General features: G+C 49.2%; 1 protein-coding gene across 1 annotated transcript in view; it reads left to right on the top strand.

Annotated features, from left to right (window-relative positions):
• LDHD (lactate dehydrogenase D) overlaps window positions 1-26275 on the top strand; it is a 98118-nt gene that overhangs the window by 57191 nt on the left and 14652 nt on the right. Inside the window, exons 4-5 of the mRNA XM_075326278.1 lie at window positions 5522-5612; window positions 13194-13305. Coding sequence (XP_075182393.1) covers window positions 5522-5612; window positions 13194-13305 — 203 coding nt within the window. The remainder of the gene's footprint in view (window positions 1-5521; window positions 5613-13193; window positions 13306-26275) is intronic.

Genomic DNA, 26275 nt, shown 5'->3' with positions numbered 1-26275 from the left:
TAATGTACCCATTCTTGTCCCCATCCTCTAGTAATGTACCCATCCTTGTCCCCATCCTCTAGTAATGTGCCCATCCTTGTCCCCATCCTGTAGTAATGTGCCCATCCTTGTCCAGATCCTATAGTAATGTGCCCATTTTTGTCCGTATCCTGTAGTAATGTTCCCATCGTTGTTTCCATCCTGGAGTATAGTCCCCATCCTCTAGTAATGTGTCCCATCCTTGTCCACATCCTGTAGTAATGTGCCTATACTTGTCCACTTGTAGTAATGTGCCCATCCATGTTCCTCAATCTTGTGATGTCATATGCAGACATCAGCTGCTGTCCTCTGATTGGCCAGTGCCTGCCATTGGTATAATTGCAAAGATCTTCTCTGCGCGGCACCGGCAGTTCATTCAACGCAGATAAAACGCTGAAGGCGGTGGCCATCTGCACCAGCCACAATTGTTAAGGGGTCCACATGCCTGCAGGACGCAAAAAGCAGCCACATGGGCTGCCGCGTGTTTAAAGCCAGCTTTACACCTTACAATTAGGTCTGCGATCTCGTATGCGATGTGACACGCCCAGGTCGCATATGCGATCTAATGAGATTGCACGTAGGTCGTTCATTTGCTGTCACACGTGCGTTAGTAGTCTATGTTAAATTGGTCAATGATGTGTGCGATCCTTTAGATCATGTGTTCTGTGACGTATGCATTGGGCACCTTTTTTTTTTTTTTTAATTTATTGTCTTGACAAGCGTGTGTAATGTGTAGAGATGCGTTTTTACTATGTCATCTGCCGTTCAGCTCTACTACATGGCCGCTGACAGCAGACACAGACAGCCATGTAGCAGAGCTGAATGGCAGATGACAGCAGACAGAGCCGCACTGTCAGAATGAACTCGGGTGAACTTCACCCGACTTCATGGTCATGCTGCGGCTCTGTCTGTGTCGCGTCCTGATTAGCGGTCACCTGTGAAGGACTCACCGGTGACCGCTAATCCCCTGAGTGACTGAAGTTAGCAGCCCTCTCTCATATACTCACCGATCCCCGATCCCCGGCGCTGCACGGCATTCACACTGCTCCGGCGGCTTTTACTGTTTTGAAAAAGCCGGCCGCCCATTAAACAATCTCGTATTCCCTGCTTACCCCGCCCACGGCCGCCTATGATTGGTTACAGTAGAGACACGCCCCCCACGCTGAGTGGACAGGTGTCACACTGCACCCAATCACAGCAGCCAGTGGGCGGGTCTATACTGTGTAGTGAAAATAAATAATTAAATAATTAAAGAAAACGGCGTGCGGTCCCCCCAATTTTAAAACCAGCCAGATAAAAGCCATACGGCTGAAGGCTGGTATTCTCAGGATGGGGAGCTCCACGTTATGGGGAGCCCCCCACCCTAACAATATCAGCCAACAGCCGCCCAGAATTGCCGCATACATTATATGCGACAGTTCTGGGACTGTACCCGGCTCTTCCCCGATTTTGCCCTGGTGCGTTGGCAAATCGGGGGTAATAAGGAGTTATTTGGCAGCCCATAGCTGCCAATAAGTCCCTAGATTAATCATGTCAGGCGTCTATGAGACACCCTCCATGATTAATCTGTAGATTACAGTAAATAAACACACACCCCGAAAAAATCCTTTATTGGAAATAAAAAACACACACACATTCCCTGGTTCACCACTTTAATCAGCCCCCAAAAAGCCCTCCTTGTCCGGCGTAATCCAGGATGGTCCAGCGTCGCATCCAGCGCTGCTGCATGGAGGTGACCGGAGCTGCAGAATACACAGCCGCTCCGGTCACCTCCACGCAGCTAATGAAGACAGCCGGCGATCAGCTGAGTTGTCAGTGAGGTTACCCGCTGTCACTGGATCCAGCGGTGGATGCAGCGGTGGCCGCGGGTAACCTCAGTGACAGATCAGCTGATCGCGCTACTCACCGCCGCTCCTATCACCTCCACGCAGCAACTGAGGTGAGTAGCGCGATCAGCTGAGCAGTCACTGAGGTTACCCGCGGCCACCGCTGCATCCACCGCTGGATCCAGTGACAGCGGGTAACCTCACTGACAGCTCAGCTGATCGCCGGCTGTCTTCATTAGCTGCGTGGAGGTGACCGGAGCGGCTGTGTATTCTGCAGCTCCGGTCACCTCCATGCAGCAGCGCTGGATGCGACGCTGGACCATCCTGGATTACGCCGGACAAGGAGGGCTTTTTGGGGCTGATTAAAGTGGTGAACCAGGGAATGTGTGTGTGTTTTTTATTTCCAATAAAGGATTTTTTCGGGTGTGTGTTTATTTACTGTAATTTACAGATTAATCATGGAGGGTGTCTCATAGACGCCTGACATGATTAATCTAGGACTTATTGGCAGCTATGGGCTGCCAATAACTCCTTATTACCCCGATTTGCCAACGCACCAGGGCAAATCGGGAAGAGCCGGGTACAGTCCCAGAACTGTCGCATCTAATGTATGCGGCAATTCTGGGCGGCTGTTGGCTGATATTGTTAGGGTGGGGGGCTCCCCATAACGTGGAGCTCCCCATCCTGAGAATACCAGCCTTCAGCCGTATGGCTTTATCTGGCTGGTTTTAAAATTGGGGGGGGGACCGCACGCCGTTTTTTTTAATTATTTAATTATTTATTTCACTACACAGTATAGACACGCCCACCGGCTGCTGTGATTGGGTGCAGTGTGACACCTGTCACTCAGCGTGGGGGGCGTGTCTCACTGTAACCAATCATAGGCGCCGGTGGGCGGGATAAGCAGGGAATACGAGATTGTTTAATGGGCGGCCGGCTTTTTCAAAACAGTAAAAGCCGCCGGAGCAGTGTGAATGCCGTGCAGCGCCGGGGATCGAGGATCGGTGAGTATATGAGAGAGGGGGATAGACTGACATGGACAGAGAGTGAGGGACAGAGATAGTGACGGACTGACAGAGATTAGTGCATGACAGACATTGTGAGGCGCTTCAGAACGCAGCTTTTCAGCTGCGCTCTGAAGCAGACCTTTTTTAAGCTGCGGTGCAGAGCGCACACCTGCGCACATAGCAACAGACACCGAAATCGTATGAGGGATGTCACACGTTACAATTCACTAGTTTCGTACAACAAAACGTCCAATGTATGAGGAATAAACGACGTGTATGCGATCACTGTATTTTCGTTCAATATCGATCGCATGTAGGTTTCACACGCAAATACATCACGAACGATGCCGGATGTGCGTCACTTACAACTTGACCCCGACGACGGATTGAAAGATCTATTGAAGTGTGTAAAGCAGGCTTTAGACCCCTGATACACACCTTCATATAGTACAGTGATCAGCCAATCTAGTAGTGTCCTGAAGGACAGGGCTAAGGCAAAGGACTACAGCTATGTTCACACACTTTTTTACCTGTGTTTTTGCTGCAGAAATTTCTTGAGAAATTCTTGTAACCTTTCTGCAGACATTCCCCAGCAAAACCTATGGCAAAAAAAATTAGCTGTGCGCACACTGCGTTTTTTTTCTTAAGAAAATTCTTTCAGTAGATTTTCTTAAGAAAAAGAATGAGCATGTCACTTCTCTTCTGCAGCTACCTGCATTATAACGCAGGTAGCAAGTGATGTGCGTTATTCCTGCGTTATTCCTGCGTTATTCCCGCGTTATTCCCGCGTTATTCCTGCGTTATTCCTTCGTTATTCCCGCGTTATTTCTGCGTTATTCCTGCGTTATTCCTGCATTATACCTGCGTTAGTCCCGCGTTATTCCCGCGTTATTCCCGCGTTATTCCCGCGTTATTCCCGCGTTATTCCTGCGTTATTCCTGCGTTATTCCCGCGTTATACCCGCGTTATACCCGCGTTATTCCTGCGTTATTCCTGCGTTATTCCTGCGTTATACCTGCGTTATTCCCGCGTTATACCCGCGTTATTCCCGCGTTATTCCCGCGTTATTCCCGCGTTATTCCCACGTTATTCCCGCGTTATACCCGTGTTATTCCGGCGTTATACCTGCGTTATACCTGCGTTATACCTGCGTTATACCCGCGTTATTCCTGCGTTATTCCTGCGTTATACCTGCGTTATTCCCGCGTTATACCTGCGTTATTCCCGCGTTATACCCGCGTTATACCTGCGTTATACCTGCGTTATTCCTGCGTTATTCCCGCGTTATTTTGCGTTTTCGGGACATAGTGTATAGCCCTGACCTGCGTTTTGCAGGGAAGTGATGTCACTGGAAGAGGAAGAGGAAGTTCCTCAATTTTCAGTGTTGGCAGAAAGTAGTGATCTCACACTCACACCCAGACACATACATATATAATGCACACACACATAGAAATCAAACGTACATATTAAAAAAAACAACAAAATGTGGGCTCTGCTGTATTTTTACCGTCCAGCCAGGTAAGCACACAGCGGCGGCCCGGTATTCTCAGGCTGGGGAGGGCAAGGGCCATGGTTAATGCACCCCCCCCTCCCGCTGCCGAGAATATCAGCCCAAAGCTGCCCCGGGACTGTCGCATCCATTATGCGACAGTCCCAGCGTGTTATCGGCTCTTCCTGTTGCCGTGATGCGATGGCAATCAGGGTAATATGGAGTTAATGGCAACCAATAGCTGCCGCTAAGTCCAAGATTAGTAATGGCAGTGTCTATGACACGCCGTCACTAATCTGTAAGTGAAAGTAAAGAAACTCTCACCGAAAAATCCTTTATTTTGAATAAAAGAAAAAAAACCTCTTTCTCCTCTTTATTAAACCCCCCGAACACGATCCACAGCGATGTCCCGTGGCGCTTCCAGCCTTGCTCCAACCACGTGTGACAGCTCTCCACGCAGCCTCGTTCAGTGACTAGTGCTGAATGCAGCTCCTAAGCGAGGTGCAGAGGTGACTCCAGGACATTTCTCACAGCCGGTAATGTGAACACACTACCAGCCGCGAGAAGTGCAGTGTGTGTGGGGGGAAACATCATAAATAAAGCTGGAATATCTATCCCTTTATTAATCTATCCATCTATCTATTTATCTATCCCTCTATCTATTCCTCTAGCTATCTCTCTATTATCTATCTATCCCTCTTATGTATCTATCCCTCTATCTCTCTATCCATGTATCTATCTATCTATATTATCTATCTATCCCTTTATTAATCTATCCATCTATCTATTTATTTATCCCTCTATCTATCCCTCTATCTATCTCTCTATTATCTATCTATCCCTCTTATCTATCTATTCCTCTATCTATCTATCCATCTATTATCTATCTATCTCTCTATTATCTATCAATATTATCTATCTATTTTTTTGATTTTATTTTTTCATTTTCAACGTGTTTTATTGCTGTAAAGCATTAAAAAACACAGAGACCAACCTGAAAAAAAACGAAAACTCACCAAGACACACCTGCGTTATTGGTGCGTTTTTTATCGCAGGTGCGCTAATCCTTCACTCTCAAGAAATTTCTTAAGAAAAATCATTTTTCTAGAGTAAACATAGCCTGACTCTGACTATTACTCACCCGTGCTCCGGATGTTTCTGGTTTCTCCTTTTTGTTTTAGGGTTATTCAACTGATGTGTGTGTTCCTGTCTCCAAACTTCCCCAAATCATAGTGGAGACGAAAGAAGATCTTCTGTCATCTCACCTCACAGGTACATCATGGCCGATCACACGTCATCACACATCATGTCATGTAAGAAAAGACGTGTGTGTCATATACAACACAGATCACACATGTACAATACAGGAGCAGCACGTGGCATATAACACTGCAATACGTGGCATATAACACTGCAATACGTGGCCTATAACACTGCAATACAGGGGTCTGGTGCCAATGATGTCTGGACGGTTTTACACTAATTTTATTAAGAATATGGCTCTAGGTTCTGAGATATTTAATAGTTATAACGCAACATGACTGAAAGCATTCAGAAATGCAAGAATATTATCTTTTTTCTGTTACAACAAGTGAACAGTGTAAAATCATACAAAAAAAGTGCAGGTGGTTGGTGCAGAGTGGTGGAGGGACATTGTGGGGAAGATTGTGCAGCTGGAGGGTGCAGAGTGGTGGAGGCACGCTGTGAAGAGGATTGTGCAGCTGGAGGGTGCAGAGTGGTGGAGGCACGCTGTGGGGAGGACTGTGCAGCTGGAGGGTGCAGAGTGGTGGAGGGACATTGTGGAGAGGATTGTGCAGCTGGAGGGTGCAGAGTGGTGGAGGCACGCTGTGGAGATGATTGTGCAGCTGGAGGGTGCAGAGTGGTGGAGGCATGCTGTGGGGAGGACTGTGCAGGTGGAGGGTGCAGAGTGGTGGAGGCACGCTGTGGGGAGGACTGTGCAGGTGGAGGGTGCAGAGTGGTGGAGGCAGGCTGTGGGGAGGACTGTGCAGGTGGTTGGTGCAGAGTGGTGGAGGCAGGCTGTGGGGAGGACTGTGCAGCTGGAGGGTGCAGAGTGGTGGAGGCATGCTGTGGGGAGGACTGTGCAGGTGGAGGGTGCAGAGTGGTGGAGGCATGCTGTGGGGAGGACTGTGCAGGTGGTTGGTGCAGAGTGGTGGAGGCAGGCTGTGGGGAGGACTGTGCAGCTGGAGGGTGCAGAGTGGTGGAGGCACGCTGTGGGGAGGATTTTGCAGCTGGAGGGTGCAGAGTGGTGGAGGCATGCTGTGGGGAGGATTGTGCAGGTGGAGGGTGCAGAGTGGTGGAGGCACGCTGTGGAGAGGATTGTGCAGCTGGAGGGTGCAGAGTGGTGGAGGCACGCTGTGGAGATGATTGTGCAGCTGGAGGGTGCAGAGTGGTGGAGGCACGCTGTGGAGAGGATTGTGCAGCTGGAGGGTGCAGAGTGGTGGAGGCATGCTGTGGAGATGATTGTGCAGCTGGAGGGTGCAGAGTGGTGGAGGCACGCTGTGGAGAGGATTGTGCAGCTGGAGGGTGCAGAGTGGTGGAGGGACATTGTGGAGAGGATTGTGCAGCTGGAGGGTGCAGAGTGGTGGAGGCACGCTGTGGAGATGATTGTGCAGCTGGAGGGTGCAGAGTGGTGGAGGCACGCTGTGGAGAGGATTGTGCAGCTGGAGGGTGCAGAGTGGTGGAGGCATGCTGTGGGGAGGACTGTGCAGCTGGAGGGTGCAGAGTGGTGGAGGCACGCTGTGGGGAGGATTGTGCAGCTGGAGGGTGCAGAGTGGTGGAGGCACGCTGTGGAGATGATTGTGCAGCTGGAGGGTGCAGAGTGGTGGAGGCACACTGTGGGGAGGATTGTGCAGCTGGAGGGTGCAGAGTGGTGGAGGCACGCTGTGGGGAGGACTGTGCAGCTGGAGGGTGCAGAGTGGTGGAGGCACGCTGTGGGGAGGACTGTGCAGCTGGAGGGTGCAGAGTAGTGGAGGCACGCTGTGGAGAGGATTGTGCAGCTGGAGGGTGCAGAGTGGTGGAGGCATGCTGTGGGGAGGACTGTGCAGCTGGAGGGTGCAGAGTGGTGGAGGCACGCTGTGGGGAGGACTGTGCAGGTGGAGGGTGCAGAGTGGTGGAGGCATGCTGTGGAGAGGATTGTGCAGGTGGAGGGTGCAGAGTGGTGGAGGCATGCTGTGGGGAAGATTGTGCAGGTGGAGGGTGCAGAGTGGTGGAGGCACGCTGTGGGGAGGACTGTGCAGGTGGAGGGTGCAGAGTGGTGGAGGCACGCTGTGGAGAGGATTGTGCAGCTGGAGGGTGCAGAGTGGTGGAGGCATGCTGTGGGGAGGACTGTGCAAGTGGAGGGTGCAGAGTGGTGGAGGCACGCTGTGGAGAGGATTGTGCAGCTGGAGGGTGCAGAGTGGTGGAGGCATGCTGTGGGGAAGATTGTGCAGGTGGAGGGTGCAGAGTGGTGGAGGCATGCTGTGGGGAGGACTGTGCAGCTGGAGGGTGCAGAGTGGTGGAGGCACGCTGTGGGGAAGATTGTGCAGGTGGAGGGTGCAGAGTGGTGGAGGCACGCTGTGGAGAGGACTGTGCAAGTGGAGGGTGCAGAGTGGTGGAGGCATGCTGTGGGGAGGATTGTGCAGGTGGAGGGTGCAGGGTGGTGGAGGCATGCTGTGGGGAGGATTGTGCAGGTGGAGGGTGCAGAGTGGTGGAGGCACGCTGTGGAGAGGACTGTGCAGGTGGAGGGTGCAGAGTGGTGGAGGCATGCTGTGGAGAGGATTGTGCAGGTGGAGGGTGCAGGGTGGTGGAGGCATGCTGTGGGGAGGATTGTGCAGGTGGAGGGTGCAGAGTGGTGGAGGCATGCTGTGGGGAGGATTGTGCAGGTGGAGGGTGCAGAGTGGTGGAGGCATGCTGTGGAGAGGATTGTGCAGCTGGAGGGTGCAGAGTGGTGGAGGCACGCTGTGGGGAGGATTTTGCAGCTGGAGGGTGCAGAGTGGTGGAGGCACGCTGTGGAGAGGATTGTGCAGCTGGAGGGTGCAGAGTGGTGGAGGCACGCTGTGGGGAGGACTGTGCAGGTGGAGGGTGCAGGGTGGTGGAGGCATGCTGTGGAGAGGATTGTGCAGCTGGAGGGTGCAGAGTGGTGGAGGCATGCTGTGGAGAGGATTGTGCAGGTGGAGGGTGCAGAGTGGTGGAGGCATGCTGTGGGGAGGATTGTGCAGGTGGAGGGTGCAGAGTGGTGGAGGCACGCTGTGGAGAGGATTATGCAGGTGGAGGGTGCAGAGTGGTGGAGGCACGCTGTGGAGAGGATTGTGCAGGTGGAGGGTGCAGAGTGGTGGAGGCACGCTGTGGGGAGGATTGTGCAGGTGGAGGGTGCAGAGTGGTGGAGGCATGCTGTGGGGAGGATTGTGCAGGTGGAGGGTGCAGAGTGGTGGAGGCATGCTGTGGGGAGGACTGTGCAGCTGGAGGGTGCAGAGTGGTGGAGGCATGCTGTGGAGAGGATTGTGCAGGTGGAGGGTGCAGAGTGGTGGAGGCACGCTGTGGGGAGTATTGTGCAGCTGGAGGGTGCAGAGTGGTGGAGGCACGCTGTGGAGAGGATTGTGCAGCTGGAGGGTGCAGAGTGGTGGAGGCATGCTGTGGAGAGCATTGTGCAGGTGGAGGATGCAGAGTGGTGGAGGCACGCTGTGGAGAGGATTGTGCAGCTGGAGGGTGCAGAGTGGTGGAGGCATGCTGTGGGGAAGATTGTGCAGGTGGAGGGTGCAGAGTGGTGGAGGCATGCTGTGGGGAGGACTGTGCAGCTGGAGGGTGCAGAGTGGTGGAGGCACGCTGTGGGGAGGACTGTGCAGGTGGAGGGTGCAGAGTGGTGGAGGCATGCTGTGGAGAGGATTGTGCAGGTGGAGGGTGCAGGGTGGTGGAGGCATGCTGTGGAGAGGATTGTGCAGCTGGAGGGTGCAGAGTGGTGGAGGCACGCTGTGGGGAGGATTGTGCAGCTGGAGGGTGCAGAGTGGTGGAGGCACGCTGTGGGGAGGATTGTGCAGGTGGAGGGTGCAGAGTGGTGGAGGCACGCTGTGGGGAGGACTGTGCAGCTGGAGGGTGCAGAGTGGTGGAGGCATGCTGTGGGGAGGACTGTGCAGCTGGAGGGTGCAGAGTGGTGGAGGCATGCTGTGGGGAGGACTGTGCAGCTGGAGGGTGCAGAGTGGTGGAGGCACGCTGTGGGGAGGACTGTGCAGCTGGAGGGTGCAGAGTGGTGGAGGCACGCTGTGGGGAGTATTGTGCAGCTGGAGGGTGCAGAGTGGTGGAGGCACGCTGTGGAGAGGATTGTGCAGCTGGAGGGTGCAGAGTGGTGGAGGCATGCTGTGGAGAGGATTGTGCAGGTGGAGGATGCAGAGTGGTGGAGGCACGCTGTGGAGAGGATTGTGCAGCTGGAGGGTGCAGAGTGGTGGAGGCATGCTGTGGGGAAGATTGTGCAGGTGGAGGGTGCAGAGTGGTGGAGGCATGCTGTGGGGAGGACTGTGCAGCTGGAGGGTGCAGAGTGGTGGAGGCACGCTGTGGGGAGGACTGTGCAGGTGGAGGGTGCAGAGTGGTGGAGGCATGCTGTGGGGAGGACTGTGCAGGTGGAGGATGCAGAGTGGTGGAGGCACGCTGTGGGGAGGACTGTGCAGCTGGAGGGTGCAGAGTGGTGGAGGCACGCTGTGGGGAGGACTGTGCAGCTGGAGGGTGCAGAGTGGTGGAGGCACGCTGTGGGGAGGATTGTGCAGGTGGAGGGTGGAGAGTGGTGGAGGGACACTGGGGAGGATTGTGCAGGTGGCGGGTACAGAGTGGTGGAGGCATGCTGTGGGGAGGATTGTGCAGAGTGGTGGAGGCATGCTGTGGGGAGGATTGTGCAGGTGGAGGATGCAGATCGGTGGAGGGACATTGTGGGGAGGATTTTGCAGCTGGAGGGTGCAGAGTGGTGGAGGCATGCTGTGGAGAGGATTGTGCAGGTGGAGGGTGCAGAGTGGTGGAGGCATGCTGTGGGGAGGATTGTGCAGGTGGAGGGTGCAGAGTGGTGGAGGGACATTGTGGGGAAGGATTGTGCAGCTAGAGGGTGCAGAGTGGTGGAGGCATGCTGTGGAGAGGATTGTGCAGCTGGAGGGTGCAGAGTGGTGGAGGCATGCTGTGGGGAGGATTGTGCAGGTGGAGGATGCAGAGTGGTGGAGGGACATTGTGGGGAGGATTGTGCAGCTAGAGGGTGCAGAGTGGTGGAGGCACGCTGTGGAGAGGATTGTGCAGCTGGAGGGTGCAGAGTGGTGGAGGCACGCTGTGGAGAGGATTGTGCAGCTGGAGGGTGCAGAGTGGTGGAGGCACGCTGTGGGGAGGATTGTGCAGCTGGAGGGTGCAGAGTGGTGGAGGCACGCTGTGAAGAGGATTGTGCAGCTGGAGGGTGCAGAGTGGTGGAGGCATGCTGTGGGGAGGATTGTGCAGAGTGGTGGAGGCACGCTGTGGGGAGGATTGTGCAGGTGGAGGGTGCAGAGTGGTGGAGGCATGCTGTGGAGAGGATTGTGCAGCTGGAGGGTGCAGAGTGGTGGAGTCATGCTGTGGGGAAGATTGTGCAGCTGGAGGGTGCAGAGTGGTGGAGGCACGCTGTGAAGAGGATTGTGCAGCTGGAGGGTGCAGAGTGGTGGAGGCATGCTGTGGGGAAGATTGTGCAGCTGGAGGGTGCATAGTGGTGGAGGCATGCTGTGGGGAGGATTGTGCAGGTGGAGGGTGGAGAGTGGTGGAGGGACGCTGTTGGGAGGATTGTGCAGGGTGCAGAGTGGTGGAGGCACGCTGTGGAGAGGATTGTGCAGCTGGAGGGTGCAGAGTGGTGGAGGCACGCTGTGGAGAGGACTGTGCAGGTGGAGGGTGCAGAGTGGTGGAGGCATGCTGTGGGGTGGACTGTGCAGCTGGAGGGTGCAGAGTGGTGGAGGCATGCTGTGGGGAGGACTGTGCAGCTGGAGGTTGCAGATTGGTGGAGGCATGCTGTGGGGAGGACTGTGCAGGTGGAGGGTGCAGAGTGGTGGAGGCACGCTGTGGAGAGGATTGTGCAGGGTGCAGAGTGGTGGAGGCACGCTGTGGAGAGGATTGTGCAGCTGGAGGGTGCAGAGTGGTGGAGGCATGCTGTGGGGTGGACTGTGCAGCTGGAGGGTGCAGAGTGGTGGAGGCATGCTGTGGGGTGGACTGTGCAGCTGGAGGGTGCAGAGTGGTGGAGGCACGCTGTGGGGAAATGTGAGGATTGTCCAGTGGAGGCTAAAGGGTGCTTTTCACGCTGCGACATCGCTAATGATATATCGTCGGGGTCATGTCGTTAGTTATGCACATCCAGCGCCGTTAGCGACATTGCAGCGTTTGACACCAAGGAGCGACGATCAACGAGCGCAAAAACGTGAAAAATCGTTGCTCGTTGACACGTCGTTCATTTCCTTAATATCGTTGCTGCTGCAGGTACGATGTTGTTCATCGTTCCTGCGGCAGCACACATCGTTATGTGTGACACCACAGGAATGACGAACATCACCTTACCTGCGTCCACCGGAAAAGGAGGAAGGAAGGAGGTGGGCGGCATGTTCCAACCGCTCATCTCCGCCCCTCCTCTGCTATTGGACAGCTGCCGTGTGACGTCACTGTGACGTGAAAAGGAGGCGGATTGCCGGCCAGAGCGACGTCGCAGGGAAGGTAAGTGTCACGTCCCCACCGGAGTCCGCTCCTGCGACTTCTGCTCCGATCGCCAGACAACGCCATGTTCCTACCATGGATAGTGCTGGTGATGGGAGAGGAGTCGGTGCCCGTGGCTCTGCGGAGCACAGGCTCCGCTCAACCACTAGGCTGGGTTTCCCTGGAACCTGCAGTACCACTGGCTGACTGTAGGTGGCGTGTGTCTTCCAGCTGAAGTTGCCAACATTCACCTGCAGCCAATGGGAAGACACCACACCCTTCTTATTCCCCCTCCTGTCACATGACCACTGCCAGAGATAGTTCTGTACTCCTGGTTCATGTTTTGACGACCACGGACTACACCCTACCACAGGTAGTGATCTCTGGGGCTCTGTGTAATTCCAAATCCCTGTATAGGGGTTAAAGGGTTGCAGAGTTCTTGGGGTCCTGCTTTGTGAGCGGCTTTTCTCTAGACTCCCCTTACAGCCAGTCTGAGTCTGTGGCTCCAATCAGGCAGGGTCAAAAACCAGGAGATGCTAAACAGGAACAGAATCAGCAGGCAAGGGCGTAGTGATGAGACAAAGCAGAGGTCAAATCCGGAACTGGCAGCAGGGTACAAAAACGACAGGCAGGAGGGTGGTCAAACGACAAGCAAAGGTCAGCACACAGTAATCAAAATACAAACAGCACATGAACCAGGAGTACAGAACTATCTCTGGCAGTGGTCATGTGACAGGAGGGGGAATAAGAAGGGTGTGGTGTCTTCCCATTGGCTGCAGGTGAATGTTGGCAACTTCAGCTGGAAGACACACGCCACCTACAGTCAGCCAGTGGTACTGCAGGTTCCAGGGAAACCCAGCCTAGTGGTTGAGCGGAGCCTGTGCTCCGCAGAGCCACGGGCATCGACTCCTCTCCCATCACCAGCACTATCCATGGTGGGAATATGGCGTCGTCTGGCGATCGGAGCAGAAGTCGCAGGAGCGGACTCCGATTGGGACATGACAGTAAGTCCGTGTGACGGGTGTTAGCGATGTTGTGCGCCACGGGCAGCGATTTGCCCGTGACGCGCAACCAACGGGGGCGGGTACGCTCGGTAGCGATATCGTTACCAATATCACAGCGTGTAATGTACCCTTTAGGATACATTGATATGATGTCTCATGATTCTTGTACTACCCTATGCAGGTCCTATAGCTGGACATGTGGGGGATGGGAACTTCCATTGCATCATGGTGCTGGACCTGGGTGATGAGCGAGAAGTGAGGAAAGTGAAGGAGTTCACGGATCGCCTGGCCAGGTAAATCTCTCCACACAATATCATTGTGTCACCCTTAGGAATAATATCAGTCACTGAACATGAAAAACTCTGAAATCTTCAAGCTTTCCGCCTTGTGTCCGTGAATGGGAGACCCCTCCTTTACACCAGCGCCCCCAATGCTTACAGGGTTCCCTTCGTCAATACTTGTCTGGTGGTGGAATTATTGTCTGGAAATCTTGAGAACAGGATCTGTTGGGAAACGGCTTTATAATTCGAGTCCTGACACCTGTCCTAATGCAGATATTTCCCAAACCCCAAGTACTGGGGGCAACATCTCAGAAGTGAATGGAGCTGACATTCCTAGACATGCGTGTCACTGATTAGTAGCCCTATGGCAATCAGCAGATGGAGCAGAATTCGGGTTTGATGATTTTTCAGCAGGTTTAACAATAATGGTTCTTGGAAGCACTTTGTGTAATCAGGGCTGTGTTCTGTGCACATACTATGTGTCGGCTCGTCTGACCACGCCAATAACTACCACGTGGCTTCCACTTAGCCCATCGCTGATCTGTTAATAGCCACAGTCACTTTGTGTAAGTGGATACTGAAGTAGAGCAAAAAAACACAACCATGCACAACACAACCAAAGGCTTAAGTATATATATATTAGTGGTGTATGGGTTGTACGGATGTAATAGACCTACGGAAAATGCAGAAGAGGCACCAAAATTTTAGAAAAAAATTCCAAGAAAACTGATAAGGTCAGCAACAATAATTCAACTGATTAAAAATAATAACCGCATCCGGCAGATTTACTAAAGGAAGAGGCCATCACATGTAAATACATTGAGATCAAACACAAATGTCTGCACAAATATATAAAGTACAAATAGATCCCGGAGGAAGGAGAATAAAGGCCGCTTTACACGCTGCGATCTCGCTGGCGAGATCGCTAGCGTGCGTACCCGCTCCCGTCGGTTGTGCGTCATGGGCAAATCGCTGCTCGTGGCGCAAAATATCGCTCGGACCCGTCTCACTTCTTACCTGCCTAGCGACGTCGCTATGACCGGCAAACCGCCTCCTTTCTAAGGGGGAGGTGCGTTCGGCGTCACAGCGACGTCACTAGGCGGTCGCCCAATCGAAGCGGAGGGGCGGAGATGAGCGGGACGAACGCCCCGCCCACCTCTTCCTTCCTCTTTCTGGGCGGCCGCAGGTAAGGTGAGGTTCCTCGTTCCTGCGGTGTCACACATAGCGATGTGTGCTGCTGCAGGAATGCCGAACAACATCGTACCTGCAGCAGCAACGATATTTGGGAATGGAGAAGCGTGTCAACGAGCAACGATAAGGTGAGGCCGAATGATGTGTCACGAATTCCGTGACCCCCAACGACATCGCTTTAGCGTGTAAAGCGGCCTTAATGCATGGAATCCAGAAGAAATGGAAAGTGCCAAGAGGACGTCAGACCAATATAGCTGAAAGAGGAGATGAGAGGCTGATCTTATATATGTAGCGTGTGGAATAAAGTATGTTACAAGTAGATAGTGAAGGTCAGTGCAACTGTGTAATGGCAGAATAGATCAGCACTATTGAGGGGGCAAGAAAGATTCGGCGTCGCCTTCGTCGGGGGTTGGGGTCATCATGGTGGGGTGTGGTTTAAGTAGTGTGGAATAACAATGGTGGTCCAATGGAGAATAGGATAAGTGCGCGTCATGTGTATCGAGATGTACATGACTCAAGAACCAGTGGACCGCCCCTGTAACTCCCACAGCAGCGTCAGCCACCGAGCGGTGACAACAGCCGAGGGGAGGGAGACTGGTGGAGATACCACCGGAGGACATGCACCAGTGGACTGCCCCTGTACCTCCCACAGCAGCATCAGCCACAGAGCGGGGACAACAGCCGAGGGGAGGGAGACTGGTGGAGATACCACCGGAGGACATGCACCAGTGGACCACCCCTGTAACTCCGACAGCAGCGTCAGCCACCGAGCGGTGACAACAGCCGAGGGGAGGGAGACTGGTGGAGATACCACCGGAGGACATGCACCAGTGGACCACTCCTGTACCTCCCACAGCAGCATCAGCCACAGAGCGGGGACGACAGCCGAGGGAAGGGAGACTGGTGGAGATACCACCGGAGGACATGCACCAAGGGACCGCCCCTGTACCTCCTACAGCAGCGTCAGCCACAGAGTGGGGACAACAGCCGAGGGGAGGGAGACCGGTGGAGATACCACCGGAGGACATGCAACAGTGGACTGCCCCTGTACCTCCCACAGCAGCGTCAGCCACAGAGTGGGGACAACAGCCGAGGGGAGGGAGACAGAGGTGGAGATACTACCAGAGGACATGCACCAGTAGACTGCCCCTGTACTGCCCACAGCAGCGTCAGCCACCGAGCGGGGACGACAACCGAGGGGATAGAGACAGAGGTGGAGATACCACCGGAGGACATGCACCAGTGGACCGCCCCTGTACTGCACTGCCCACAGCAGCATCAGCCACAGAGCGGGGACAACAGCCGAGGGGAGGGAGACTGGTGGAGATACCACCGGAGGACATACACCAGTGGACCACCCCTGTACCTCCCACAGCAGCATCAGCCACAGAGCGGGGACAACAGCCGAGGGGAGGGAGACTGGTGGAGATGCACCAGTAGACCACCCCTGTACCTCCCACAGCAGCATCAGCCACAGAGCGGGGACAACAGCCGAGGGGAGGGAGACTGGTGGAGATACCACCGGAGGACATGCACCAGTGGACCACTCCTGTACCTCCCACAGCAGCATCAGCCACAGAGCGGGGACGACAGCCGAGGGGAGGGAGACTGGTGGAGATACCACCGGAGGACATGCACCAGTGGACCACCCCTGTACCTCCGACAGCAGCATCAGCCACAGAGCGGGGACGACAGCCGAGGGGAGGGAGACTGGTGGAGATACCACCGGAGGACATGCACCAGGGGACCGCCCCTGTACTGCCCACAGCAGCATCAGCCACAGAGTGGGGACGACAGCTGAGGGGAGGGAGACTGGTGAAGATACCACCGGAGGACATGCATCTGTGGACCACCCCTGTACTGCCCACAGCAGCGTCAGCCACAGAGCGGGGACGACAGCCGAGGGGAGGGAGACTGGTGGAGATACCACCGGAGGACATGCATCAGTGGACTGCCCCTGTGCCTCCCACAGCAGCGTCAGCCACAGAGCGGTGACAATAGCCGAGGGGAGAGAGACAGAGGTGGAGATACCACCGGAGGACATGCACCAGTGGACCACCCCTGTACCTCCCACAGCAGCGTCAGCCACAGAGCGGTGACAACAGCCGAGGGGAGAGAGACAGAGGTAGAGATACCACTGGAGGACATCCATCAGTGGACCGCCCCTGTACCTCCCACAGCAGCGTCAGCCACAGAGCGGTGACAACAGCCGAGGGGAGGGAGACTGGTGGAGATACCACCGCCGGAGGACATACACCAGTGGACCGCCCCTGTACTGCCCCCAGCAGCGTCAGGCACCGAGCGGTGACAACAGCCGAGGGGATAGAGACAGAGGTGGAGATACCACCGGAGGACATGACAATGCCAACCCACCTGGGAAATAGATGAGTAAATTCCCAGTGTGAGCACAAGTCTGGAGGGGAAACTAGTATTGGGTGGCATGCCCATGTGGTAAGGAAGGCCAGCGGGAGAGCAGCATGACCGTTCATGCGTGGAATGTACTTCACGGACATCAAAACCTATCTCGGCTCCACTAGCTCCAGTGTCAGACACACAAGGGGACATCAACCGGAGGGAGGGGAGGCCGAGAAAAAGAGGGCAACAAGGTCAGCGATGTGAAGGACATGACTTGTAGCTGTACAGTGAGGTGAAGAAGAGCAAGTGAGAGAATTGCAAAAGACAAGATAAGAAGATGTGAAACGGTGTACATGTAAGAAAAAGTGAAGGACATGAAAGATAAATGCTAAATAAAAACAATGTGAGGATTTATATCAAAAGCAAGACTGAGGACAAGCATCAAGGGAACAAAGAGAAGAGTATAATCAATGGAAAAGAAATTATTACGGCAGGGAGAAGAGTGCGGTAGTAGGATAGCGTGCTAAAGGTAACAAAATGGTATTAGATGTACAAATGGTCAGAAATGTGCCCTAAAATAGCAAATACTGAGACGCCGATATGGAAAGCCCAATAATAAAGGTATAATAATAAGGATACTGATTTAAAATGATAATTGGGTAGTGCAGGGTAGTGAAGAGGAGGGGACGGGAACACAGAGGGGAGGGAGGTGACAACAAAGTGAGGGAGGGAAGGGCACAACAAGGCAAATACTAACAATAGAAACGCATCTCACAACCGCCTGAATATATATGCACATAAGAAGAAATACATATACACACATGCACAATTACATACGTAGAAATTTGTGTTTCAAAATATGTGAATGAAACTATAAAAATATAAATATGAGACATACAAAACGCTGGAGACACATATATATGTGTATATATAAATATGTGCAGAGATAACTAGATAAAACACCTATATTTGATACTAGCTGTAGCACCCGGCGTTGCCCGGGATAGTAACTGTCTCTCTCTCTCCCAGTCTCTGTCTGTGTCTCGCTGTCTGTCTCTTTCCTTGTCTGTCTGTTTCTATCTCTCTGTATTTGCATCAGTCTATCAGTCTCAATCTCTGTATCTGTCTGTCTGTCTCTCTCTGTCTCTTTGCCGGGCTGTCTCTTTGCCGGGCTGTCTCTTTGCCGGGCTGTCTCTTTGCCGGGCTGTCTCTTTGCCGGGCTGTCTCTTTGCCGGGCTGTCTCTTTGCCGGGCTGTCTCTTTCCCGGGCTGTCTCTTTGCCCAGCTGTCAATTGGGCGTCTGTCTCTTTGCCCAGCTGTCTCTTTCCTGGGCTGTCTCTTTTCCGGGCTCTCTCTTTTCCAGGGCTGTCTCTTTTCCAGGGCTGTCTCTTTTCCAGGGCTGTCTCTTTTCCACGGCTGTCTCTTTTCCAGGGCTGTCTCTTTTCCAGGGCTGTCTCTTTGCCCGGCTGTCTCTTTGCCCGGCTGTCTCTTTGCCCGGCTGTCTCTTTGCCCGGCTGTCTCTTTGCCCGGCTGTCTCTTTGCCCATCTGTCTCTTTGGGCTTCTGTCTCTTGGCCTGGTCTGTCTCTTGGCCTGGTCTGTCTCTTGGCCAATCTGTCTCTTGGCCAATCTGTCTCTTTGCCCGTCTGTCTCTTGGCCAGTCTGTCTCTTGGCCAATCTGTCTCTTGGCCAATCTGTCTCTTTGCCCGTCTGTCTCTTTGCCCGTCTGTCTCTTGGCCAGTCTGTCTCTTGGCCAATCTGTCTCTTGGCCAATCTGTCTCTTTGCCCGTCTGTCTCTTTGCCCGTCTGTCTCTTTGCCCGTCTGTCTCTTTGCCCGTCTGTCTCTTTGCTCGGCTGTCTCTTTCCCAGTCTGTCTCTCTGTCTGTCTGTCTTTTTCTGTCTCTCACTATCCGTCTTATCCTATCTTATACTAACAGTTTATTTTGTTCCTATAGCAACCACTGACAGTTGCTATTTATAACCTGCAGCTCCCAGCTCCATTCAGTTTAATGGCTGTAGGATTTTGTAGCGTAACTGGAAAGCACGGGGTCAAATTTTCCCGCCCAAACATAGTCTATGACGTTCCCTGAATCACATGGAGTGTCTGTGCACAATTTCGTGATTGTACATGCGACAGTGCAGATTCCGTTAGCGAACACACACACACACACACACACACACACACACACACACACACACACTGAGCGTTATATATTAGATGAAAAAGATATAGAACAAGACTGATTAAAGGATATACAATAAGAAGATCACATGAGTGAAGAGTAGGGCTGAGCGGATCCAAACTGTAAAAGTGTTTCAAAGATGCCCGGGTGCACAATCCGGATCCGGCACTGGGGAAAATAATTGAAAAATAAAGAAAAACAGAAGTAAAACAGCGTTTCATACTTACCGAGACTCGGTGTCATGGCGGTAGACTGCTTCCGGGTCGCGCATTCACTTCCTGTACTGTGCATCGTATACACACAGCTTTCCGTGTGTTCCCCGCCCATCAGCCATCCTCTCGTCTGTGATTGGTTGCAGGCAGACGCGCCCCCAGCCTGTGACAGTATCTGCTTGTCGTGCAGTCATTGCGGCTCAGTCATTGTCTGCACAGCCAGCGGTCGTGCTCTATGGCCGCTGGCTGTGTTATGTAGCAGAGCTGAAGCAGTGTGGGACCTTGTGTGGATTACGCCGGACCTGCAGAGTGTTGGGGGTTAATAAAGAGGTGAAGGAGGGTGGGTTTTGTACTTTCTTTATTTTTGTGTGTCTGTGTTTATTTACTTTAATTTACAGGTTAGTGTGATGCCAGTATCTCATAGACGCCTGTGCTATCACTAACCTAGGGTTTAGTAGCAGCTGTGCGCTGCTATTAACCCCTTATTACCCCGATTGCCACCGCTCAAGGACAATTGAGAACAGCTGCAAAAAAACGGGATTGTCATATCTAATGCAGCAATACCGGGCGGCTGCAGGCTGAGAATACTAGCCCCCATCCGGCTTTATCTTGGCTGGGGATGAAAATTAGAAGGGAGCGCACGTCGTTTTTTTTTTTTTTTTAATTTATTTAAATAATAAAAAAAAAGCTGCATCACCGCCACAGCTGCGCACACTTCTGACAGGAACGTGCATGTGTTTCTAGGTACATGCATGCTCATGTTCAGAGAGCGGCAGGCCATGCCGGGTGCTGTCATGCCAGACTCGCATGAGTCTGACATCGCAGCACAGCCGCGCACACTTTTGACAGGAACGTGAATGTGTTTCAGAAACACATGCACGTTCAGCATACTGAGCCACAGACACTTGCACTGCTTTCCCCGCCCACCAGCCGTTCTGCCGCCTGTGGTTGGTTGCAGTCAGCTCACACACTGACACTCAGGGTGGGGTCACATCTAACTGCAACCAATTACACGCACCGGTGGGTGGGCAAAACAGTGAATATTGAATTGTCGGCTCCGGAAGGGAAAAGCGCGACCCGGAAGGAGTTTGCTGCCATGACACAGCCTCGGGGGAGTACACCACGCACGCTCCTTCCCCCCCAACCGCTCCACAAACGTTTTTAATCTCTGGATTCTGGTCCCCATAGACTTATATGGGCAGCGGAATCCAGAGCGGATCCAGATTTATTTTTTCAATCCGGCAGTGATCCACCAGTCCCGGATTTTGGTGGATTCGATCAACTCTAGTGAAGACACTTTTGGTATGGCTCTACATAATATCCAGACGTCAATTGGTAAAAAGTGAAATATAGTAAAGTAGTGAATAAGCAGACAAAAAATAGTAGACAAAAAAATCAAAAAGTAGATAAAGTATTAGATGTCTTAGGCGGATTCTGCGGGATCCTGCATGACATATGGTATGTCTGGGTTGACGCTTAGTTAAATCCGGGCTCCCTTAATCAGATGCTGGCAACCACATGAAGTCCAACCCATGGGCCCAAAAGGAAACAATGAAAACCAGGGAAGCCCTAGAATGGGATAATAATAAAAACAAAAACACATTGTAATTAAATAATAAAACCATAAAAAAAATGTAAAACCAGATGACAGAAATGATTCACAGGAAAGGCACGACACTCAAATTTTCATTGAGGCCCGGGATTGTAGTGAATTCAAAGTCCAGATCCACTTGGTCTCGATTTTGGCAAGTTGTTTTTAATATCACCTCCTGTAATGTGAGGAATAAGGTGATCATCACAATACATACAATTGAGAAGTGTCACAGTTGTGATGGATTTTGAAATGTTTTGGTATAGTTTTGAGGGAGGATAGGTCTGTACAATCTTTGGCCGCTAAGATGCCCTTCACATGTTCTCAAACGCATACCTTCACTTGTCGGGAAGTGAGACCAATGTAAATAACACCACATGTGCAAGAGGCGTAATAAATCATGGCTTTGGTGTTACATGTAATGGAATGTGTCATTTTAAATGTTTTTGTGGCACTGGACTTTGCAAATGTGGTGGATGTAATGATGTTGGGACAAGCTACGCATTTCCCACATGGGGAACAATCCCCATGGGCGCTGATTTTGGTCCAAAAAGGTAGTCAATTTATTTGAATAATGACTTGTGAGACTGTGACCGGGGTTATCTATGACGGCCGGTATGTCTCGCCCCGGTTGTGCTCACTCCATGATAGAAAGTAAATCCACTCTAGGGTTAATGCTGTTTCCCTACAGGCTGAAGGAAGGGTTAAATGGAAACAGGAACGAGGGCAGAAGTGCCGGGTGTGAGGGAGTGAACAGAACTCCCTGAGTTTTCTGCTGGAGAGGCACATGTATATTATTGTGAACTTTTGTTTTGGACATTAAAACCGTGTGCTGTGAACCTTAATGCCTGGATCCCGTGTCTTCTGCGGCGCAGCCGACCACGCTACCTCACATATGGTGGAGAATCGGCGGGCATACCAGCCCGGTGAGGTGTAGCATCCATCCCTGGTGACCCGGTAGCACATGTCCTGGATTCGAGCGGCTATACTACAGCCCAAACCCGGTGACGCCATGGAGGACATACTAAAGCAGCTGGCTCAGGCTAATGCACAGCAACAACAGGCTAATGAACAGCAGCAACAGACCAATGCACACCTGCTCCGGGCGTTGGAACGTCAGCAGCAATCCTTGCAAGTGCAGGAAAAAAGGCACCAAGAACAGCTGGTTCAGACCAATGCACGTCATCAGCAAGCCTTGCAATTGCAGGAACAAAGACATCAAGAACAGATGGTTCTCCTGGCCAAGTCGATCCGTGCCGGACCGGCAGCAACAATCCCGGGACCGGGTGACGACGGCAGCGTCCGGAAAGCTGTGAGACAAGCGTTGCAAAAGATGACCCCGGGGGATGATGTGGAAGCGTTCCTGGCGGTGTTTGAGCGGGTGGCCGAGCGGGAAAAGCTGCCGACCCCCCAGTGGGCTGAGGTATTGTCTCCCTATCTGACGGGGGAACCCCAAAAAGCGTACCTGGACCTCTGTACCGAGGACGCCATTGACTATGCGACCCTGAAAGCCGAAATACTGGCTCAGTTGGGGGTGAATACCTATGTACGGGCTCAGCGGGTAAATCAGTGGTTCTATGAGGAAGCCAAACCCGTACGCTCCCAGGCCTATGACTTGTTGCATCTTTGTTAAAAAATATACTCTTAAATATATTTTTCTTCAAATACGTAAAAGCGCATGAAAGAAAGAACTTCAAAAATGTAAAAATATAAATGTATTTTATCTATTTAAAAAATGGTTGCCAGGGTTCAGTTATAGAAAGGAAAAATAATATACTTTGTCAGCTTATGTAAAAAGAGTTCATTTAGTCCATACTGATCAATGGGAAATCTTTACCCATCTCTCTTTGGGTCCTGAATGGCAAAGCAGGGGGTGTCATCTCTTAGCGTGTCTTCATCTTGCAGCCTCGAGTCTTTTCACAGCAGGCAGTGTGGAGGAGCGACCAAGTAGCCCCCTCCATCGTGTATTATATACCAGCTGTTCAGTCCATATAGGGTGGTTTAGTTGTATAGTTCCATATGACATAATCTTCTGGAAGCTTCGGGAAGGATTTATATATATCCTTCCACGTCAGTACTCCAGTATACTCAATATAGATATTTTAATACTTGTTCCTTATAAAAACTTAATTAATAAACTATGCCCTCCAACATAAACAGAACTATGAACTTATATGTCCTACTATAAAATATTTGATAACTAGATGTATTAATTTTAAGGTTTTTACAATTCCCCCTTGAAGCGGGTGGAGTAACCCCGAAAATTAATTAATACATCATTAAAATAACAAATCTTCTTTCCTTATTTGGTGATAATGGATTAATATCAATAATAATGATGAATAATAATTAATTTGCATTATTCATGTTGTAAGTTCAATAATATAATAATGTGGATTCATGTTATGATAGGCCATGACTGATCAATCATATAAAAATATATAACTATACTTTGCTAGACCTAAAAAAAAATGCAAAAAACAAATCCGGTCACCATATGATGTCCTCTGAGTTGATGTCTTCTTATCTCCGATGTAATCCAGCATAAACACAGTCTCTTTGAAATAAATCCTTTGATAAAAATGAATGGTTACCAATTTATACAGTCCCGTATTGCGTTTATCATCGTTAGATCAAAGTCCATAAACTTTATTCTTTATTACAAAGTCCATAGCCAATGTTGCTAAACCACAGTTCATGAGTGTAGAAGAATAGCAAAAGTCTTTAATGTCTGTGCAGTATAATTTACATTAGTCACCTTTCATCCTCCATGCTGCCTGTTGTCAAATCCTTGAACAGATGTTAAGACGTTCTTGGTCAGCACGACAGGGGTTAACTTTAACACATCATTGCTCTTCTTAGTAACTTTAGGGAGGTCTTAATGCACAGACCATGTGTCATTGTCCATCCTCGAACCATAAGATCATTGTGTTTCTGAGATGCAAACGCGGTAAGTGTATTTTGTATGTTTCACAGTCTTATTTGAGACGTCACCTTTTGGACCTTTTTGCAGAATCCCTTTTAACTTTAGGAAAATTATAAAGTCTTTTTATCTTCTGTAATCTTGATTGAAGACTTCATTCCCTAATCTAGATACCAAATATGGCAATAACTATCACTAATAAATGTCACAGCGTATCATAACTCTAATACTATAATACCATGTCATTATTATTATCGTAGAAGTATTAATATAATTGATACTTAGAATGATAAAATACTGCATAATGGTATAGACAATAGTATTCTCATGTAATGACCTTTTTTGTCATTGGTGCATTACCCTTCCAAACCCATAGGTGGCAATGTGTTGAATGTAACCAAAATATAATAAAAAATATGAAATAATATAATGTGTACCTATAACATGTATCATATTATAAATATGAAAGGCAACAATGTGGCTTTTTAGTTAGATCATTTGTAAAATTATAAACCAAAGCAAATAACCTTTTAGAAAAGACTGGATGATTTCATCAAAACACAATAATACCCATTATAAATTATTATTGATTAAAAATATAATATATATTATTTGTAAATTTAGAAAGGTAAACCTAGATGTACCTCGATCTTCCATCTTTATTACTCTAACTTAATTTATTTGATTTGTCTATTATTTATTAAATAATCTACTATAAGAAAATGTGTAACTATAAGTAATATTTCATCCTTATTGTGTTAACATACTAATATTAAAATAATGTATTACCAGAAAGTAAACAATTGTATATATTGATGAAGGAAGTATCTTTTCTTCCAAAAAATGGAACTTTTCCCTTTTAATATGATTCATATTTAATAAAGTAATATTCTTATATTAGATATTACTGAACTAAATATTGAAGTGTTTTCTCAATTGAGATATTTAAAATCTGAAGAAAAAAATAAAAATTGTAGAATTTAAGATTTTGATTAAAAATGTGAATATTAAATAATAATTAATATCAAAAATAGGAATAAAAGGAAAAATGAAAATTGGAATAAAAATAAAAATTGAAAAAAAAATAAGGCCTTCTATGTATATAACACCTATGTCTTTAATAATACATAACCTTAATGTTACCAGTATCTTATAGGATTTCCATACCTATCAGTAACCTATAAAAATAATTAAGTCATGTAACCTTGCAAATAATACACTTCTCTTAGTATATAAATGCATTATGATATACTTCAAATATATTTTTTTATTCCCAATTCTTCCTTTGTACTTGAAATATTAATTATTAAAGTATCCTGTAAACACATATATTATCAAATATAAATGTGTGTGATTGAGACCAAACCTCTCCCTTTCAATATCATGAAATATGATATTATAAAAATTAATATGTTTAGATTAAATTAAATTAAAATTTGTGTGGTATATCTTCAAGACCATATTATAAATATCACTTCCATATTTGAAAAGAAAAATGATTACCAATTTATGTATCAGTAAAAGAAGTGACTAACACAAAAGATCCTAACATCTCTATATTAAAGAAATATGTCTAAGAATAATATATATATATCCGGTATAAATTCCTTCATTTATACTTATGTACTATAACTTATTATCTAATAGTATACATACATATATTATAACCTCGAAGTTAAAACAAAAATTCCCCTTTTTTTTTTTTTTTTTTTTTCTGGATCCAAGTACTTTGACTTTAGCCACTGCTCAGACAATCAATCATTCATAGACACATCTATGCACACAAGACTGTCATGGGTCTGTAACATATACTTCTACATAGAAACTGACAAACACATATCCCTTTTTTTCAATATTCTATGCGCATTTCAAAAATCATGTTACTAATTTGAAGTACTTCTCGAAAAAAATACAAATTCCAATGTATTACATACTGTACATTTGACCATAGAACAAACATTTATTATTAGCTTTAGTACCAAGTCACATGGTCTAATACGTGCAAAGAACACCATTCCAAAACAGCAAGCAGTTTTACTACACTCCAAAGCTCAGATTACATTCCTAATAACTCTAAAGAAGATATATATTCATAAAAGAAACGTCAAAGCAATAATACTCTGGCAATTGGTACCTGAGAAAATAATAATAATTAATCGTGCTTTCGCGTTTAACCTTACCCAATAGAATATATGTTACCTGATTGAGGACAAGAACAAATATATAAATAAAAAGTTAATACTTCATCAATCTGCTTATCTGCTTTACTGATAAATTCTGAGGGAAATAAAAGAATAAAATTATTATCATATTTATGATAAAAATGAAACACTTAAAATCTGTTACTTTCTCTTATTGTTTTATTTTAAATATTATTATTCATATACAGAGATCAAATTATTAATTTATATATTAAACTATCATTTTGATAAATGAAAATATGACCTTGATTTACTATCACTACCTTTAAAATATATATATATATATATATATATATATATATATATATATATATATATATAATATAATA

The sequence above is a fragment of the Anomaloglossus baeobatrachus genome, chromosome 10 (genome assembly GCF_048569485.1).
Source record: "Anomaloglossus baeobatrachus isolate aAnoBae1 chromosome 10, aAnoBae1.hap1, whole genome shotgun sequence".
Lineage (NCBI taxonomy): Eukaryota > Metazoa > Chordata > Amphibia > Anura > Aromobatidae > Anomaloglossus > Anomaloglossus baeobatrachus.
The sequence above is the reverse complement of the archived record's forward strand: the minus strand, read 5'-3'. Positions and strand labels throughout refer to the sequence as shown.